General features: G+C 24.7%; 1 protein-coding gene across 2 annotated transcripts in view; it reads right to left on the bottom strand.

Moving 5' to 3' along the window:
• Window positions 1-22,933, bottom strand: part of LOC100201689 (E3 ubiquitin-protein ligase RBBP6) — a 40,321-nt gene that overhangs the window by 13,691 nt on the left and 3,697 nt on the right. For both annotated transcript variants that reach the window (XM_065798901.1, XM_065798902.1), the window contains exons 2-7: window positions 10,625-10,706; window positions 8,201-8,222; window positions 3,869-3,913; window positions 3,688-3,776; window positions 3,521-3,605; window positions 37-119 (exon numbers count right to left, since the gene is read on the bottom strand). In XM_065798901.1, the coding sequence (XP_065654973.1) occupies window positions 37-119; window positions 3,521-3,605; window positions 3,688-3,776; window positions 3,869-3,913; window positions 8,201-8,222; window positions 10,625-10,706 (406 nt within the window). The remainder of the gene's footprint in view (window positions 1-36; window positions 120-3,520; window positions 3,606-3,687; window positions 3,777-3,868; window positions 3,914-8,200; window positions 8,223-10,624; window positions 10,707-22,933) is intronic.

The following is a 22,933-nucleotide window of genomic DNA, read 5'->3' as shown; positions in this document are numbered from 1 at the left end:
AGATAAATATAAATAGACTATATGAATAGAACTTACTCTTGCTTCATTTTCATAAGATAGTATTCCCTGGGAATTCCTGAAGGCTGGCGAGTTATTTGCATCTTATTGTATCTTGCATCCTGAACATTTAATAAATTTTATTACCTCAAAAATATTATAATGAAATTTATCTTAAAACATTGAAATTTAAAAATTTTAACGTTTTTAAAATTATTAAGTTTTAAAACTATTATCAATATTGTCATCAATAAATTGTCAACAATAAACTTTTGAATGCTTCAATTATAAATGAATAACTTAGAATAAAGTCGAATATTATTATTTTATTTATTTTAATACCAATTAAATTAAATGAAGAGACCTTGTGTAAAAACTTTACATTTTATAAATAATTCAAAATAATGATTCAAAATAGTAGAAAATAATCAAACCTGCAATAATTATACAGGATTACAACTTTAGATAAAAACATCAGTTTTTATTTCATTATGCATGAAATGAATAAATTTATTTTGTAGTTATATACTCAGGGGCTTTTAGTTCAAGTAAGTACATGGAGTTTAGAAAATAAATTATATTAAAAAATTTCATTTTTTTTAAACAGTCAATTGAATTTTATTAATTGATATCTAAATTGTTTGAAAAACTCTCAAATAGGTATTGTAATAGGTTTAGAGAGATAATTTTTATTCAATAATCTAATAGGTTTAGAGTTAATTTTTATTCAGTATTCTAATAGGTATAGAGTTAATTTTTATTCAGTAATTGAAAAATCAAAAAAACTTTCCAACAATTAAAAACAATCAATCAATTTTAAACTTCTATTTTTACTTGCTTAAAAAAAAGAGCTACCAAAGCTCATCTATGTAATAAGCTATGTGTTGATGACATTATAACTGTCTTGATTTCAATTTCAAATTCTTTCAATTTACTATTAACATATATCTGCAATAGATGTGCTTTTTAGGTGAACTAACACTATTATTTTTATATTTGAAATCATATCGCTTTTTATCAATGTCTCTTAACCGGGAGATCTTTTTGCCTTTTTATTAAAAGCAAAAAGATCTCCCGGTTCTTCATATGAAAATATTAACAACAAATTACTAATGATAACTTTGGTTTCTGCAAGAACTTTAAATAACTCTTAAGTAAGTCAATATCTGCAAAATATTCAGTCAAAATCGCTGTTTTTTAGTATTTTCCTTGAAAATCTTTTGACTGAACACAAAATACATTCAAATGATCTTCACACTAACGGTGCAGCTGCAATATTGAAGTGTCATAGAAGTTCTCTTAAGGATTTTAACGTGAGTGTTTCAATAGCTGTAAATAATGACACAGAAGTACTGTAGGTGATCTTTTACATCCATGTTAAGTACTGTAGCGCAACAGAAAGCAATTTTATTTTTTTGATTGATACAGTTTAAACACTTAAAATTTAAAAAATTTGATATACCATAAAATTGTCTAAGTTTGATTGACATGTAACTTCAGTCATTTAAGAATAAATAACAAAAAAAGATGTGAATTTCAATTTTTACAAACTCTTTTTTCAATATTTGTGCTTAAGAAACATAAAAAAAGATAATCTTTATTTAAAATCTGATGAAATAATTTCTTTGTAAAACAAAAATTTTGAAATCTAAAATAAGCAAAATATGGAATAAATGATAAAATTTAGCACTTGCATTATATATAAGAATCATTAAGTTAACTATATTTGAAAAAAAGTTTATTATTTTTAAATACAAAATACTCTTTTTCTGGAAAATCATTGAAATTTTAAAATACTATAATGGCCAACTATGAATTATGTGCAATGCATCACTATTTGTTAAAAACAACAATTAGCAGGAATGTTGTGAAATATTGATTGTAAAAAATGTGACTTTAGCATGTGAACCAATTAAAAAAAAAAATTGAATTTGCACTGTGCTGAAATAATTTGCTTGCAAATAAAAAATTTAAATTTTAAATAAGCTAAATAATGATGAAAATATTTTAATTTTTTTTTAAAAAAATATTTTAGTTTTTTTATATATTTTTTTTTATTAAAGTTGTTAATTAAAAAAAAACTTTTTAAAATTTTTTTTTTAAAAACCCTGACGGTGTACTAATTTAGATTATTAACAGTAAAATCTACACTAGTAAAAAGACCATTGTCAGAGAAAGATGGAAATGAAAGAGATATCTTTTTTTCCTCAACAGTTTCGAATGTTCAGTTACATTCTTGAAATTATATTTTCTTTTGATAGTTTTTTATAATGTATTATCGTCAGACAATCAAAGATAGATGTAACAACATTAGATGTAACAACAAACAAGGTTTATTTGCATTTTCATAATTGTAATCTTTTTTACCAAAGTGGACGCTACATATATAACTTCATTTTGAAAGAATAAATGAAGCACTTTTTGTTGCCACAAACAATTTTTGACAAAAATCGCTATTTTTCAAAGGGAATTTAAGAAAAAATAACTCATTAGCTTTAATAAATCAGTTCGCATAACCATAAGCAGAACTGAAATAACCATTTTTTGAGTAACAAAAGAAAAATCAAATAACCTTTAAAAACCTTATAGAATCTTTTTTGCATCTTTTTGCCAGTATTCAATATGGCTTTCAATAAACAAATTTGCCTCACAACCGCGGCTCGAGTTAGATATCTATGTATTTATATATTATTGCTTTAGTTAGATAGTTTAACTGTTAAACATTTCAGAAAAAATGTTTTATAAACACCATTATGCAAATATTTTGACTGCATAAAAAAGTTATGATGTTAGAATTACAACTTTAGTTAAGTCATTGTTTTAGATACATGATTACATAGCAATTAAATAATTCCGGTGGTTGGCTACACAAGCAATAATTCAATTTAAAACCAAATAGTTTTAAGGATAGAATGTTTTAATAAACAAAATTATTTTTATTTAAAATTTTTAGCTCTGAATTAAAAGTAGCAAAAAAGTTAAAAACTTTTTTAACATAACATTTACAGTTAACAGATGCAACTAAGCTGAAAAATAAGCCATGTGAAATTTAAATTAGGTCTATGAAAAAGAGAAATTAGAATCATGGTTTAATTTTGAAAGATAAAGAAATACAACCTTTGAAAAATAAAGAAATACAACCCGACATTCGGATAGTTTATTATTATTTATCTAAACACACATTTATAGTTATATATATGTATATATAACTATAAATCTGCGTTTAGATAAGCACTATGACATCACACTGAAATAGCCTGCTGTCAGGTGCTTCAGTACATACCTCGACTATCTTATAGCCTGCTGTCGCAAGGGAGCGCAGCTAGAGTGATTAAGAGTTTTGAGCATTTTTTTTTTTTTTGAAAAAGTAAAACCCCAGCAATAGACTATTTCAGTACATTGTAAATAATAACATTTCATGTACAGCAGTAAATTATGCTTAAAGTATTTATCAAGATTTATTACTAAATCAGATTTAATAAAAAAAACAAGGTTTTATAATAAACAGATAAATGTAACCTACTCCTTGAGTTGGACAGTTCCTTATAAAATGACCTTTTCCACCACATCGAAAACACACATAATTTGGTGGTGCACGTTTTAAGTATCTATTACAAAATATTAATTATACAAAATACTTGAAGTTGTGAAAAAATCTAAAAAATTTAATGTATAAAAAATTGCGCTTACGTAGATGGATCAAAATCCAAACCAGATTGACTCATCATAGCTAAAATTTTATCATCTTCTGATGCTCGTGCACCAGCTAGATCTGCTGTCTAGTGGTATAGATTAAAAATTACTTTTTATCTCAGAAAAAAAAAAGTTCAAATTACAGAATATTATTTTTAAACAATTTTAGTCAATTTACCTTGCTTAATTGAGCAAAAGCCATTTCAGTGAGTTCTTCTTCCTCCTATATAAAACATTTTTGTTCTACTAAATAAATCATCTGCAAAAATACTTTTAATAAATAAATAGCTGTCCATATCTAATGAAAGGTATGACAACTATACATAAAAAAATAAGATACATAGAAACTAGAACTTTTGTATTACACTTTTTAACTGTTTTTAAATTGGTTGTGGTATTGATATATTATCCTAAATATTTTTTATGATATAATTTATATGGCCCTTTTGATCATTGACAGCTGTATATCAAAGGATGATATGAGAAACCTTCTGATACATATTTGGTTAGAAATAAAACAATGTTTTCAAGTTGGTTTTGATAATTTTCTGCACTTTTTAACAAAACAAAAAAAAGATCTTAAAACTATGTTTATGATATTAAACAATTGGTCTTAAACCTTAGTTATTGCCCAGTATTGCTTATGATACCTTACAGTATAAACATCGAATCATGTTAAACTAATATTAAAATCATTAATTATATCAATATTATGACAGTAATGACAGAATCATTTGGTATCGACCGCACCAAACTTTGTATTTTATTTTTACAAAATATTAGTAACTTAAAAAAGTAAATTTTTAAATCTGAAAAATTTGTAATTTGTTAAATTCTCAAAGATTGTGTAGTATCATATGATGGCACCCATATCATCAAATGTTTTATATGGTATTGCAATTTTAATTTATGGTGTAGAATCTCTTTCGTAATTTAATTTTTCATCTAAAAACATTTTACTTAAATTTTGAGTGGAATACTTATCTAATAAATGTCTTTCATTCTGTGCTCAAGAAACTTTTTGTTAAAAAAAACATTTAAACCTCCAAAAGTTATATTTGTATTTTTTTCATTAGTTCACAAATTCACTTTTTCATTACTTTTCTTCTCAACATACAATAAGACTATGAAACAATTTAATATCATAATTTTTTTTACCATAGGTATCAAGTATCAACCCAAATGGTATTGATTTACAGGATACCAAACATCTAGTGGTTGATTATTATCCTGCTGAGTTTGGTAGTCAATTGTTACCTAGATATATAGATGTCAATTGAATGTCAATATGCTTAGCTCATATATTTTATCGCTTTTATCCTTGAATACTGTCCCAGTCATTATTCAAGGATAATAACTGGGACAGCCATTTTAGATCAAATTATAGCACACTATTTAGTTGAACTGAACTCGTTAAAGTGTTTGTAGTAATGTTGCAATGTTGAACTTTTATTCCAATAGAGTTTAAAACCAGCTGAATCCAAAAATTATAGTTTTGTACTTCTCAAAATAATGTAATAAAGTTTATTTTATGGTCCACAAAATGCACTTACTAATGAAACTTGCATAAAACGCACTTGCTAATACAATAAAAAAGGACATTAACAACAACAGTTCTAGAAAAATTTGACTGGAAAAAAAACTTTTGATTTTCTTCAAGATGTATATCTATTTAACAGAGAAACTTTGTTTTGGCCTTACATTTTGCTGAGTGATTGATAAAAAAAAAAAAAAAATTCCAAAATCATTTAATAACTTTCTTTATTATTTCTTTAGAAAAAATGAAAAAAATAAATTCATTTAGTTTAAAATCAAAATGAATTAAACAAATATATTTTGACGTTTAAACAAATACAAAATATATGTCATAAATTAAATAGTCAGTTGACAAAAATAAAGAATTTAGGTAATGTGATTATTAAAAAATTTATCCAACTCAATAAACTGTTACAAAATATTATTCAAGACTTTGTAAATTAATCATTTTGTTATTATTTTCATTACAATAGATATGTCATTTGCATTCTTTTTGCAATCATATCAAAAACAGAGGAAGAATTTTTTAACTACGAAAATAAAAAGAGATAAATGAGAAAAATAAAAATAACATAGAAGATAATTTTTAAAAACTAATGAAGTAAAAACAGTGAAAATAATAAAATCAAAAATTAAAGAGAAACATTTAAAAAACAGACCAAATAAAAGTGAAGTTAAAAGGAAAAATGTTTGTGATACAGTTGAAAATGAAAACTTTAATAGGTTATTGAAAGTGACAAAAACAACGCAAACAACATAAATTAATAAGTTTTATTAATTGTTATTAAATGTTGTTTTTATTAATTGTTATTAAATGTTGTTTGCATTGTTTATATTGTTGCGTATTTCTTTGTATTTTTTATACTGTTGAGTATTTCTCTGCATCGTTTACCTTTGCCTGTACTTTTGTGTATTGTTTATATTGTTGTGTATTTTTTTTTGTGGTGCTGATACAAATTATATTTATTAGTTTTTCTATATTTGTTGCTTTTATTCAAGTGATTTTATATAATTTGCCTTAAAATACTTAATTATATCCTTTAGTTTTCTTTTTAACTTTCTATCACACTTCTGATCATTAAATGTTGTATTGTCTCATTCATTGGTTGCTTCTCATGTTCATATTTTCTCTTTACTGTTTTTGCGCTTTAAATTTTTGCTTTTAAAATACTATTGTTTTTCTTTCTTTGATTTTTTTTTCAGTTTATTGTGATATTATTATCTGTAATCTACAGACTTACTTTATGAGCATTTAATTCATAACAGTTTCAGTATATGAAGTCATTGTAGAATTTTTTTCTTTGAGATATTGTATATTTTTTTCTGCCACAATCAGAAAATCATGTTTATTTGCATTGTATAACTTTTCACTAAATTTCAAAAAATATTTGAAATACAGTTAAAAATAAAACAATATGATTGGTTTGTCAGCTGTCAGGATTATTTTTTAAATTTACATATTTGCTTTGTTTTTTTTTAAATAAGCGTTATTTGTTGATCAAATAAAATATCTTAAAATCATTATTTTTTACTTTTACTCAATATATTAGTGCAGTACAGTGGATGTTGTAATGCCGTATTTTTTACTCAATATATTAGTGCAGTGCAGTGGATGTTGTAATGCCGTAACTTTTACTCAATATATTAGTGCAGTGCAGTGGATGTTGTAATGCCGTAACTTTGAGGTGAAGCTGTCTAAGAAGTCAGTTTGAATCCTCCTTAGAAAACTATTTTATTTTAAATATTTTATTAAAAGTAGTTTTATTTTTGAAATGATTTGTTTACTTATAGTTACATTACATTAATTTGTTGTTAATTATATTATTGTTAATTAAATTGTTGTTAATTATAGTTTATTAAGTTATTTCATTAAAAAGATTTCTTCATTCTATTAAAATTAATAATATAAATAATGTTAGTTAAAATAGTTAAGTATTAGAATTAAATTTGCTCATTATAATCATTAAGTAATTATATTTCCACCATGAAGATTTTAGTTTTTCTGGTAAATAGACCTTTTTTGGTCTATTTACCAGAAAAACTAAAATCTTTATGGCTTCATGATTCTGATTTCACTTTTTCATTGATCAAATTTAAATTTCACATGGCTTATTTTTCAGCTTAGTTGCATCTGCTAACTGCAAATGTTCTGTTAAAAAAGTTTAAGACCAAAACATTTCAAAAGATAAAAGTTTTAAATTTATTTAATTCTAGTGCAATTAAAAATGTAACATAAAACAACTTTTACTTTGAACTTGATATTAGTTCTTATATATATTTTTTTTATTGTTAGAAATTCTTATCTTTTTTTTTAACTTTTTTATTTTATTTTCGTCCTAGTTTAGTGCTTTCAGTGCATTTCTGAAATCTTTAAATTGTCTAAACATCTAAACAGCTGGGGTCATATATCCAACAAGTCCAAGCTCCGAAACAAGGACATTAAAACTACAATGATTTTTCTATAAAATAGTGTGCACTTATTTAATTAGGCTCAACAAATAGCTATGAATGATGACTGCATTGAAAATATCAATATAATATATGAATTTATGTTGTAATAATATACTTCCAATTCCAAATGTTTGAAAGCAATTTAAAACAATGTATATAAAAAAGACAAGTTAAAAAATTCCATTTTTAATTTATCTTTTTCTTTATTATCTGCATTTCAATAATTGCAGTGACATTACGATAGTAAAATTCTGTGTCAATATATAATATAGTATTAGTTTCTAAATACTATATGCAAATTTGAAAAACTATAAATATTTAACTGGATGATGGGCTTTTAATGACCAAATCATTATTTTTTAATATAAATTTAATGACTTACTTTAATTTTTATATTATATCTTATTTACTTTTAACAATTTAAATATTATATCTTATTATTTGATTTAAGCAGTAAATATAACAAATTTAATATAACTTAAATATAAACCAAACTTAATATAACAAATATAACAATCCATACCTTTGATAAAGATTTATCCGTTCTAAAAATAATTTTAAAGAATAACTAATATCATAATTTAAAAAAGAACAATCACATGTAGTAAAAAAAAAATGTAATTATATATTACATTAAGAATTCATTCAGTATAATATATAACTACAGCAATAGTAACAAAAAATATTCATCACTTAAAGGTCACTTAATGCTGATTCTATTTGTTACAAGCACCATTTATGAAATGTAAATGTTTATATTCCTATATAAAGTATTAGCTGTGATTTATTATAAGTTAAGGCAAATTTCACGCAAGTCTTATTTTATGTCTAAAATAGCTTTCCAGATGTCAACAAATAAAGCCAGTTATAAATTCATTGCTCAATTTGCCTTTTAAAATTGGTGACCCAATTTATCCATTTTTAATTTAAAATTGAAAATTTTAAAATAAAATTGGATAAATTGGGTCAACGCAAGTTTGTTATATTCTCACTATACTTTCCAAATAAAATAATCATTATTAGTATAATGAATGGTTTATATACAATAGACCATAATCTCATCACATCTCTGATAATAACATAATCAACATAATTCTACATAAAGTAAAAATGGGTCAAACCAATCACACAATTTTTTTGATCACTGATTGAAAAATCTAAATCAAACCAGAACAGATAGGATTATTTAAAAAAATAAAAACACCAGAAGAAAAGAGAATCATCTATTCCATTCAAATATTTCAAAATAAAATCCAAGTCATTTTTAGTTATTTATTTAAAAAAATAAAAACACCAGAAGAAAAGAGAATCATCTATTCCATTCAAATATTTCAAAATAAAATCCAAGTCATTTTTAGTTATTTATTTTGATAAAAGTTTAAAAGAGAGTCATAAATATTTGCTTTTCTTTTTATTTACTATCGCATTAACTTGGTATCCAAAACATGTTTAAAAATAATTTTAGCCCTATAATTTTAATACTAATTACATAACTATTTGATTTTATAGTTAAGAATTAGACAAAAAAGTAAAGAAAATAAATATTTAATTTTTTCTGGTCATTCACATGTTTACTTCAAATTCCTTTATTTAATACCTGGGTAAGTTTTTAAGTTATGAATCTTTGTGAATTAAATGATTGGATTTTCTTATGTGTTAGTTCCGGTTTCTTGAAAGGTATTAAATAAAAATGACTATATAATTATTCACTTTCAAGGTGTTAACAAGTAAAAAGTCATACAATGAAGAACATATAGAAGCTGCATTAGATAATACAAAATAAAAAAATAAATACTTAAATCAGAAAAACAACAATGCAAGCGTCAAGGATCAGAATAAACATCTGTACTCTGACAGCAATCATAGTAAATGATGGTGCATGCATTTAAGTTCCTTTGTCAATGGGGTTATGATTCAATACTAAATTATATCACAAACTATTTTATTATTTTAGTTTTTGATATACTGTATTGAATATTTTGTATTTGTTATATTGTTTTTAACTGCTGTAATTGATGGATAATTTACACTTCCATTCCTGATATACAAAGCAAAACCAAACTTTAAACTGAATGGACTAGAGATGGTTCGACTGGCAGCAAACATTCAATTTCTGATTCTAGTTGGATGAAGCATGATACATATATTGAATAGTTGTAGGAAAAGTATATAATAGAATGTCAAGCTATAAGTTGTATTTATATTTTACATTTTGATAGACATATGCCACATGTCAGTTTTTTTTAGCTGCATTACTATGTCGGGAAAACAATAACTTTATTTACCTACCATTTCACTCTTCTCATATTTTTCAGTCACTGGACAGAGGTGTCTATTGCAATTCTAAGCAAGTTTGGAAGGTAGTTTTTACTAAATATTACAAAGACACAAAGTTTAAACACTTAGATAAAGAAAATTTTCCTTCATTGCTCAAACAGATGCATCAGAAAATATTGCTAAAACGATTGCCAAACCGTGCAGAAAAAGAATTAAGTCAAATAAAGTACAGATTATATTACCTTCAGCCAAAAGAAAAGTTAATAAATGTAGAAAGTGAAGAAAAGATTTACATTATCAATACTTATGTTTAATTACAATTCTTTTATTTTTGATTGATTTTAATAGAATTTCTGTCATTTATTTTAAAAGCAATCTTTTATAATAAAAATGTGTGTTTTTGTATCTTCTATCATAATTAGAAAAAATAATTAAATAATATAAAACTATTTGATTTTTATTGGTGGCGATTGATTTGACCTGGTTTTACATTATATCTTGTTACCTAAAATAAGTAATTGAACATTATAAGTTGTGTTGAGAGTTATTTAAAGAGAATTGTGACTATAAGTTTTAATAACTGATACAAATTTTTAAACATACAGAAAAATGTATATTCACAACCTGGCTTTTTATAAAGTTGAAAAAATTTGAAAAAACTTGAACTTACACTGCAGCAAGTCTTTGAATAGGAACGCGTTTTACAATAACAGAAGAATTTTTGGGAATCAAAGCATCATCGTCATTGTACACTAAAGATAAACAATACAAGTTATAAGTTACAATAAAGATGAACAATACAAGTTACTAACACTGCACACATAAAACAAATAAAAATAACTGCATGCAACAATTAGAAGTACATTATACTTTAACGAAGAATGCAAAACTTTCATTATGAAAAGTTCAAACGATCAGATACATTTAAATCAAATATAATAATTTTGATTAAAAATAATTTGGTTTTTAAAATTTTGCATTAAAGGGATCCCAAACTGCCAAGACTTGTGGTGCTCACATTAAAGAGAATGATACCACAAAAAGCTAACTTTTTTGTTTTGGTCAAAGCTCGCCTTCTCCGCTTTGTAGTAGACCAAAGAGTCTTCATAATATACACCACAATCTACTGACTTGATAATTTATTAAAGCGCATTTTATTCCTAAGAGTTTTAGTAAACGACGTTATTGACTTTTTTGTTTGTTTAAAAGATTATTCTCTTTAATATAATTCAATTATTCATATTATTCTCTTTAATATAAGCACCACATGTCTTAGCGGTTTGGGATCCCAAACAAGGACCCAAGTTGGCCTAATTTTTAAATGTTTAGGGTTATTGAACAACCTGTAAAAACACACACAAATTAGAGTTATGACATTTTTGTATCCTCAATTTCCTGTATAAAAAAAAGAAGATAAACATTGCTTTGAAAGTAACTATTTTACTTTTAATTTTTTGAAAAAGGTCACCTTCAATGATCTTTAATTATTCCCTATATTTCAATATATTACTGAAGTTTTTTTTATCACCACTTATAATTATTATAGATAATTACTTCAAAGTGGTAAATATGCATGCTAAACAACACACAAAACAATGCATTGCATTGGTGAAAGGTAGTTAACTAATTGGAAAGTATATTATAAGCACCATATACATTTAAATTATGTGTAATAGCTAAATATGCATAGGTACAACTTTATATGGAAGATGGCAATTCTGAACAAATTGGTGCATGTTTAAGGATGCATATAAAACCTTTACATTATATTATTCAGTGCATCAAGTCAACACATGTTATCAATCTAGGAAATTTCAGAATTACTATTCCAAAAACATAATATGCTAAAAATTACCAATCCATACACACACACAAAAAAAAATTAAGTTAAAAATTACAGTTCTAAAAAAAAAAGATAAAAAATGATCAATTAAAAAAGCAACATAATACATGATATGTTTGGCTGTGAAAGACAGATTTCAAACTGGCAAGTTCAGTTCACTTAACTGCCTACTAGTGTGAATACTAGTGCCAAATGCAGTTTGAAGATGCTATGCCAAGGACTTTAATCCTGCAAGTCACATCATCTTCAAAAAATATTTGCGACCACCAAGGAACAAAGGATTGAACTAAAATCTGGCAACAAGTCATGTTCTCAGACAAAGCACAAGTTATGTAGTTTGTAAATTGCAGTCAATGTTTGCCAGCCACCAAATTTACACTTTGAAACCTGACACTTAGCACCTTCTGTTAAGCAATGTCCAGCAGTTGTAGTTTAAGATGCAATCAGTGGTAGCTGAAGTGGGGGGCTGAACACACCTGCTTCCTTTGTCACAATTCTGGGGTTCTTTGAAATAAAAAGACCTTCACTTCAAATTTTACTCACTTCCCCTCCCCTGTTTTTAAAATTGCTTCACTGCTATATAATATACATTAAGCATTAAGCTAATGCCATTCTATCTGTAGAATATAATAACTTAACTTAACACACACACCATAACGTATAACGTGTGTGTGTGTGTGTATATATATATATATATATATATATATATATATATATATATATATATATATATATATATAAATATATATATAAAACACACCAATAATTATAAATATATTTTAAATAATAGAGCAATAATAAATTAGTTTAACAACTTATTATAAACCAGATGAGAAATCAGATTTCTGATGAATCTATTTTCTTTTTGTCTAATTAAGACTGTAAAACAAAAATATTTTTATCATACTAAAATGGTTTTATGCGACATACATTAAAAAGTATAACTTTAGGCAGGGACTATACAGAAATAAAGGCCATTAGTTGCAACAAACATTAAACATTTTCTTTATTTACAAAAAAATTTTCTTGTTTTTTAGTGAGCTTTAAAGCACTTTTAAACATTAAGTGTGTAAAGTGTATTGTAATATAGCAAAAATAGATATGCATTTAGCAACCTTTTATGCCACACACACACACATACACACACACAGATATATATATATATATATATATATATATATATATATATATATATATATATATATATATATATATATATATATATATATATATATATATATATACACACACACACACACACACATACATATAGGGGAAAGGCGCCTATGATAGCATACTTAACTTTGAAGCTTCATTATTCAGTATCCTGAAGACCAATAATAAAAGTTTTGATATGGATACATTCCTTGTTACATCTAAAACAATAATTACTCTGGGAGTTTTCATCAGTTTTATTTTTTTTATAAGTTATTCTTATTACAAAAAAAAGCACAAGTATGCCATCATAGGCAACCACTGCTCCTATGATGGCATAGGGGAGGATGGGGCTAGTTAGGATCGAGGGTAACTTAATGATTTCATTTAACCTTAGAGTCTTCCCTCAGAAAAGCCAGAAATTACTCAAAACCATCCTAATTTACCATTTCGTGCTACACACCAGCATTGTAAAATTTTGCGCATGCGCATAGGATATATTGTGTTTTACGTATTTTTTGGACCAAAAAAAAAATTTTGGAGCATCGCTTTCTTTTAACTTTACTTAAAAATAAGTTTTTCTTATAAAAAATAAAAAAGGTTTTCCCATCTCATCAATATTTCAACACCCCCAACTCGTCAGTATGCCATCATGGGTAAAAGTCATCATTTTCATTAAAACAAGCTGTGTCTGCTTTGTTCAAAAGATAAAATTAAAGTAACTATTCCACTAAATGCACAAAACTTGAATATAAAATGCATGAAAATTTCATTTCTGCACAGTTAATAGTAAAATCACAATCTTAAATATATGAATGAAATAAAACTACAACAGCACATCCCAAAATTGATTTTTGTTGATTATAAAAACAATACTTGTGCACAAGGGACGTTTTTTCACTTAAACTAATGTAAAGTCAGTATAGTCATGTAGGTCTAATCATTTTTTTTACCAAAATCAATTTTAATGGAAATATGACCGATATGCCATCATAGGCCCTATGCCATCATAAGCGCCTTTCCCCTATACCCTAAAAATTAGGATCACCATTCGGCAATGCTAAAAGTGTTTGGGGTCAGCAAAAAATTTATATATATATGTGCAACTCTTACGGATATATATATATATATATATATATATATATATATATATATATATATATATATATATATATATATATATATATATTTATATATATATGCCGATACAGATGGACAAAAAAAGGTCGATACTGATGATGATACCAATTAATTGACTGATTATTTAATTAATACAATAAAACTAAATATTACAGGTTAGGATCAAGATCATCATGATCAATCAGCTACTGGTAACATGTAATCAAGGTTTACTAGTAACAAGTATACTGACAACTTACATAATATTGATTGCAGCCTTTTCGGAAGTGAACTTGTTATGAAAATATATATTAAATTCTGTAATTTTGTTTTAAAAATTAAAAGTATACCTATATATGAAAAGAGTTTGGTCTATTTAAAATATAACTATTTCATAATTCAAGATATAACTTTTTTTAAAAAAGCCATTGGTTAGAAAATTGGTCAATAATAATAATAATAATAAAAAGTCAATAAAAAAAAGCTGTTTTCAATAACAATATCAATTAAAAAAGAGAGATCATAAAGAAATATGTTTTAGTGACTTATTTTTTTGCTGATCATTATTATTTCTTTAGTATATTAATAAATTTAACTTTTGTCACATCAAATAATAACCAGAGATTCACTAAAATCCTAAAAGAATAATTTTAAAAATAAATCAAAAAAGTTAAACAAAACTTTCTGAGAATAAAATTATAATAATCAAAATATCTAAATCCTGTAAAATCTTGCGGAATAGATAGAATAAATAACCCTGTGTGAGAGATTTAAAGATTTAAATAAATAACTGTCATGTGTGAGAAATTTAAAGATTTAAATAAATAACTGTCATGTGTGAGAAATTTAAAGATTTAAATATATAACTGTCATATGTGAGAAATTTAAAGATTTAAATATATAACTGTCATATGTGAGAAATTTAAAGATTTAAATAGATAACTGTCATGTGTGAGAAATTTAAAGACTTAAATAGATAACTGTCAGGTGTGAGAGATTTGAAGATTTAAATAGATAACCATTAGGTTTGAGAAATTTAAAGATTTAAATAGATAACTGTCATGTGAGAAATTTAAAGATTTAAATAGATAACCGTCATATGTAAGAGATTAAAAGATTTAAATAGATAACCGTCAGGTGTGAGAGATTTAAAGATATAAATAGATATCTGTTATATGTGAGAGATTTAAAGATTTAAATAGATAACTGTCATATGTGAGATATTTAAAGATTCAAATAGATAACTGTCATATGTGAGAGATTTAAAGATTCAAATAGATAACTGTCATATGTGAGAAATTTAAAGATTTAAATAGATAAGTGTCGTGTGTGAGAAATTTAAAGATTAAAATAGGTAACTGTTATTTGTGAGAAATATAAAGATTCAAATAGATAACCATCAAGTGTGAGAATTAAAAATTTAAATAGGGCATAGTGGTTAAATAAAAATTTTATAATTGAAATGGAAAATATTTTATATCTGATAAAATCTTTGTTATTAGATTTTATTACGAAAAAGGTAATATTGAGAGGTAATAGGTATAAAAATAGGCTGTTAAACATGGGTTAGTGGTATAGATTTTGGTTTTAATAGAACTATCTATAGAAATTTATTTAAAAAAATTTGACGAGTTTTGATTAGAAGTAATTTTATTTCTAAACTAAATGATTAAACTAAAAGATATGTTTAAAATTGATTTGAAAAATTGAATTTAAAAAACACATTTATAACCTTCAAATAAAAAATTATTAGAGCTTTACTTTTAACCAATGTATTTTTTCTTGAAATAAATTACTTTGAAGAAAACATTAAATTTAAAATTATAATCAATGTTTTTTGTCTTTAAATAAATTACTTAGAAAAAAATAGTTAGGACTGTTATTTTTAAAAAAAGCAAATATTTTCTTTGTATCACATTTTCAATGTTCTACCAAAATCAAAAAATTTTTTGAGTTCAAAGACCTTTCTTGAAAAATTATATATTGAAGCAGTTCAAGTTAGTTTTTACTTTTAAAACTCGTTTGTGTGTTTAAATCAACATTAATGTATTCCAACAGTAAATACAAAAAAAAATTAAAAATTGCATTAATAAATTCATTCATTAATACAAATCAAAATAAATTATAAACATTGCATATGTATATATATCTTATACTGCTAGTTTAGGTGAGCAGTCTGACGTCATACTGAAATATCCTGCTGCCAGGGGCTTCAAACATACATCGACTGACAAATAGGCTGACTCGCAGCAAAATGCTGCTACATTGAATGAGGGTTTGGCATGGGGCAGCAATCTTTTCTTTTATTATTATTCATTTTTTCTTCTTTTTCTGAGAATTCATATTTAATGTAACAAAAATATGGTAACAATTTTTACATAAATATGCTATAGTAGATCAACCCTTAAAATTAAGATTGACATTCACCAATGCTGACCTAACTGACAAAAATTGCTGACCTCATTTCTAGGTTTTATGGTAAGAACATTGTATCAAATTTTTTTTGCCGCAAATTATTGCCAACCTCATTTTTCCTAATTCCTAGGGTTGAGTGTATATATATATACTTTTGAAATTTTTATATACGAAATTATATAAAAATTTCAAAAATATGAATCATTTTATAAATAAATTATAATTTCAGATTTTAGTAAATAGAAAATGACATTTATTACCTTTTACAAAAAATGGGAATTTAACACGATTTTTAAATTATAATTTTTTTCTCTGTTTTTTCTAAAAAATAGTGATTATATTTGAAATTTTTACATAATTTCACTTCATTTAAGGCCCAACATGACATACTTTTAAAAACTATTTTTTTAATAATATTAGGGACCTGTTTGATGTATATATAAAACACATTTAGGGGTTGTCAGTTGACATTTTCAAAAAAAGTTGCTTTAGCACCACCCATATATATATATATATATATATATATATATATATATATATATATATATATATATATATATATATACATATATATATATATATATATATATATATATATATATATACCACTTATGAAATTTGAATGATGATTATGTAAAAAAGTTTGCATGACAATTAATTAGATTTGATATTTACACTATTTGCAAATGTAATAACTTATGAAAAAACAAAGAAATTTTTATTTTTTATCAACCTAATTTTTCCATCAAAATGTTTGGTAGAAAAATAAAAATAAATAAAGAGATGTTTTAGACATAAAAAAATAAATCATAAAATAATCAAAAGTTTTATTTATCGCCTTGCAAGCGCAAGAATATTTATTTTGACAATTTCTCATAACAAATAACAGAAATAATTATGAAATTTAAAAAAACAACTTAAAAACAAAATAAAAAATATTACCTAAAAAATATAACACATTAAATTTTGCTTTATATTACGGCCACCTTAGATATTTTAATTTTTTTGTTTTTTTAATTTATTTATTTTTTATTTTGAATTAGTTTTGTTATAATGATTGATTGTATCAAAAAATGAAAAAACATTTATTACAAACTTTAAATGATATCTTATAAAGAGTTTATTTTTTTTCAAACTAAAATTAAAACTTTTTTCTATACATATAAGACCATTAACTTTTTAAAATAATATTTCGAAGGAATTTAGATACCCTTGTTATCAAGAATAAATATACTTAATTAGTATAAATATATTTAATAAGAGATTGTCTATAAATTACCCAATGCTAATTTTCATTAAAATGCAAATCAAAAAAGATCAAACATATTTTTAGTCTCAGCCTTTAATTGAATAAAAAAAACAGAACAGCCCATTTTAATGAAAAAAGTTTAATGAAAAGCATTACATAACTTATGGACGATCCCTAATGAGGGTATCTAAACTCCTCAATTTTATTGAAAAATGATATTAGAGTTATATCCACAAAAGAAATTTTTTATTTAATTAACTTGTTTCTCTGCGCAGCGGCCTTGTTTGCCAAGGTTCATGTTTTGGAGTTATAGAGTTGAAAGAGGGTTATAACCACAAGTAGCCTCCTCATCTGTAGTGGCCTTCTCGGCCTTGGGGAGGTGAATTATATATAAAAAAAAAAAAAAATTAATAATTATAAGTATTTAGGCTTCAAGCAATATAGCTCTTGCAATGTCTTTGTTTTTATTTTTAGTTTTATTTTTTGAAAAATAATAGTTTATAAAAATATTTTATAGAAGTTACATCAGCTTTATATAAACTACAGTGTGTGATTTCAAAAAAGTGAAAACAGAAATATTACTTTTAATTTTTTCTAAATTATAAGCTAAATTTATACAGAGATAAAATTAAAGCTGATGTTTGGGTTTAACATAATATACTGCCTATTTTATTCAGGTTTATAAAGGTTTTCCTTCGCAGATCTTTAATTAACCAAAACTCAAATTAGTTATCATATAAGTTCAATGAAAATTGCGGCACAAAACAGCAAATGATCTCCTACTTCTATTTTTTAAATTTTTGTGTTGTATAACTTATGGTTGATGTAATTAAAATGATTTTTTTTGTTGTTGTTGCAACAAGTAATATTTTTGGTTTCTATTATTTTTATTTTTTTGAATGAAAAAAATCATAATTTCCAAAGCCGCAATTTAAACAAAATAAAATTAACATATTTTAATTCACTTATACAAATGTCAAGAAAAGAAATAAACTATTGTTAAATGATAACAAAAAATGTAATATTAAATTCAATCATTTAATATTAAAAAAATAAAAAATTGAAACAAATAAAAATTCCACAAAATATACATTAACAAAATAACACTTCTAGCTTAATTGTTTTTCTTAATTACTAAATTAAACTTGTTGTGCAGAAGTTTTAAAGAAGTTAATGTCCTTAAATTAAAAAAATAATAATAAAGATAATTTTATGACATCAAAAACACACAGAGCTAATAAGCTCAGCCATTCTTTTTTAAACAAGGCCTGTATACATATACATATATATAAATATATATATCAACCCTTGGAATTAGGTGCCGACCTTAAAGTATTTGAGGTTGGCTAAAAATCGCTGTCCTCGTTTCTATGTTTTATGGTGACTCCTTTGTGTCAAATTTTTTTTACTGATCTCTAACATTTTGTTCAACTTGTTAGAGATCAAAATATATATAATATATATATATATATATATATATATATAAATAAATATAATATATATAATATACATATAATATATATATATATATATATATATATATATATATATATATATATATATATATATATATATATATATATAAATAATACGTAGTATTATTGTCTAACCAAGAACGTGAGCTGGTGTGTTTACACACCTTCGGTATCACATGACCACGCTGATGGGCCCCAAAAGGCGAAACGCATCCGTGATTGTGATACGCACTGACTTGGTTAGACAATGATACTAAGTATTATTAGTATACACCAATTTTCTGTACTAGTAGTTACTAGTCGTCATGTGAGTGCCGTACCGTGGTTGGTATATTTTTTTCAAATATATATATATATATATATATATATATATATATATATATATATATATATATATATATATATATAAAACAGTTTAAGGTCAATATATAGATCTTAAACAGTTTTAGGTCGGCAATAAATTGCAAACCTTTAACTGCTAGACATCTGTATGTAAATCTTTTGGTATTCATGTGTGTATAGTTAACAATTTAACTCCAAATAAAATGGGAGGCAGAAAAAAATAACTCCAATTAGGTGACTAAAATTATGACATTACAGGAAGTATGATGTAAACATAGGTCATAGAAATTATAGCTGATGCTTCTTGACACCAGATATACTGTTAACTGGCTTTTTATCAAGTAACCATGAGTTGTACATCACAAAAATTAACCTCTAGGCATAGATCAACTTTGCTTACAAAAAAAATTGGAATAAGCAACAATTGCTTATAGTCTTACTAAATGCCTGTTGAGGGGTTAGTCAATTCAAGAATGCTACGTCATTCTAAAACAATTAGTTCCAAAAAGCAGATTTTTTTCCTGTAGAGGTTTGTAAATAAATAATAAAAGTAAATAGTATTCAGTGAGCTTCATATTGAAAATAAAAATACATAAATTTATGTTTAACGAAAGAACTCAGGAACAAATAGTTATACTGCAGGCTTTCACAGATGGTGTACAATCATACATAATTATATGACCATGCAAATAATATTCTTTTCGACAATTTGACAATGGCTTTTAACGCATTTTTCAAAATGTGCAGGCAAAAGTTACAAGACTCAACTAAAAAAACTCTTATTAAAAAAAGAAAAGGAATCTTTATAAAATAAAAAAAACTTAGCTAAAACTAAAACACAAAAAACAAACAACAAACGCAAAAAACTAACAATAAACTTTGAATTATTTATCTTTACTTATGTTTATACGTTTTTTTATTAACATAAAAATAACTTACTATCAGACAATCAAAACAGTTTTTGATCCTCTCACTCAACTGACTTGCAAACTGCTGTGACTGAAAGATTTTATTGTGCATTAGATGGAGGCATAGAGGCTAGAGCTATTGCTTTTGACATATCTAAAGCTTTTGACAAAATTTAGCATGCTAGTCTTCTGTATAAACTTTTTTCATATGGTGTATTTAGGAAAGTTTTTGAGATTAATAAAATCCTTTCATTCTAACCGCTTTACTAAAGTCATCCTCGAATACCAACACTCATCTCTTCATTTCCTGTAACTTCTGGGGTGTGTCAAGATTCTATCCTTGGTCCTGTTTTGTTTCTTATCTGCATTGATGATTTTCCTAACAACCTTACATTTAAAGTAGCTCTTTTTGCTGAGAACTCAACTTTATAATCCTGTTTTGACAAAAAAATCTTCTCTTTTTGGATTGCTTAGAACAGGCAGCCAATCTTAAATTTGATTTCACTTCTGTAACAAATTAGGGCTCAAAGTGGCTTGTAAATTTTAACTCCAACAAAACTCAGTTATGTCACAATACTGTCAACATTTCTATATTAATAAATGACGACAACCTCACTGAGTCCTCTTCAAAAACATTTGTCATTTTTTATTCAACTATTTTTATTTTATTTTTTTAAGTGTATTTACATTAATGATTCTTAAAAATAAAATAAAGTTTATTAAAGCAAAATAAAGTTCATTAAAGACACTTTTGTTGTCTAAGAAAGTCATTGTTTATAAAAACAAAATTATTTTTTATTTTGTAGTAAAATTTATTATAAAAGATGCATACTAATATAATTTATACAATATAAGTTAAAAAAATTATATACAACTTTCAATAATACTTTAACCAAAAATTATTTACAGTAAACTATTACATATTATGATTGATTAAATAGTGAGAACATGAAGGAAATGCTGCTACATTGATTAAGGATTTGAATAGAGTCACCAATCATTTTTTTCATTAGTCCTTATTACTTTTCTTTGTTTTTCAAAATCTTATAGAATAAGGTAAGCAAAAAATGTTAACAAAAATACATCTATAAACACAATAGAAGACCATTTCATAGCGAAAATGCTTAAAACTATTAATTGTAACTTAACTCAGGTTTAGTATTTATATCGTCAAGAGTTAAAGAGTGTCATTTAGCATATTTTTAATTACCACATTGCAATTAAATTTAGTTAAAACCACATTAAAAATCATTTAGACAATACAACCATAAAAAAATTACTGATCAAATCTAAATTTGGTATTTGAAAAAGATTATATCTCATTATAATTTATTTCTTAAAGCAATCTTATACATAACATAATCACCTTTTGTTCGAATTATCACAGTTTAGTCTTTTTTTTAAGTATTTAATAAACTATTTTTAATAAAGATTATATTCAGATTAGTATTAGTAACAGTAATATTTATTGCTGTAACAATTATAATTTTTCTAAATATATTAAAATATTTAAAAACAAAATAAATTGTGGAACACAATGCAAGCATCTTGTTATAGACAGCCCACACAATTCAAAACAATTTAACAGTTATCAAAATTATTTATATATTTGCGTTTTGAAAACATTCAACAATCTCTATGATTTCATTCAAAAGTAATAACCAATAAAGTTTATAACCTAAAAGCAAAGAGAAATTTTAGATTTAACTTTTAAAGATAATGATATTCGTCAATTAAAATATTATATTTAATTTAAATAATTTAATAAACTATTATTTTTGTCTACAATACTATTATTTATATTTTGAAAAACCGATTTTCCCACATTTAGCCCCAAAGTTGGTATAGCCCTTGAAATTAGCGTTGGCATATGGCAGTGCCGACCTAAAAGTATTTGAGGTCAGCAAAAAATTACCGACCTCATTTCTATTTTTGCCAATCTCTAACAGGCTAAGGTCAGCAGTTTATTGCCAAACTTATTTTCTAATTCCGAGGGCTGATACTCAATTATCAAAAAATTCAGATCTGCACCTGTATTAGTAGATACCAGCGATTTTCAAATTTTTTTAAAAATCAATTACTTCAAGCTGGAGTACTTTCAATAGACCATTGAAAAAAAACATGATTTTAAATTTTGCAACTTGTTTGAGTTTAGACAAAAAAAAATGAAGAAAAAATAAATAAACAGTTGGAAAGTTTTAATTTATTAAGAGTTATTAAGAAAACTTCTAAAAAAAAATTAAGTAAAAAAAATTAATTGAATTGAATCCATCAAAATTTCCTAACTTTTCCAGGACTTTTGCAATATTTAATATATTCCCTGACTTTTTAACACAGTTTAGAATTTCTTTGACTCAGAAATGAACCTTTTAGATGATGAACTTTTCTGATTAGTCTTTATGGAGAAAAGTCTTAAATAGAAACACAGTATTAAATGAAAAAAAAATTGATTTGAAAGTGATTTTTTACTAAT

Source organism: Hydra vulgaris, chromosome 06 (assembly GCF_038396675.1).
Source record: "Hydra vulgaris chromosome 06, alternate assembly HydraT2T_AEP".
Taxonomy (NCBI): Eukaryota; Metazoa; Cnidaria; class Hydrozoa; order Anthoathecata; family Hydridae; genus Hydra; species Hydra vulgaris.
Note: the sequence above shows the minus strand (reverse complement) of the source record. Positions and strands in the feature narration are given on the sequence as shown.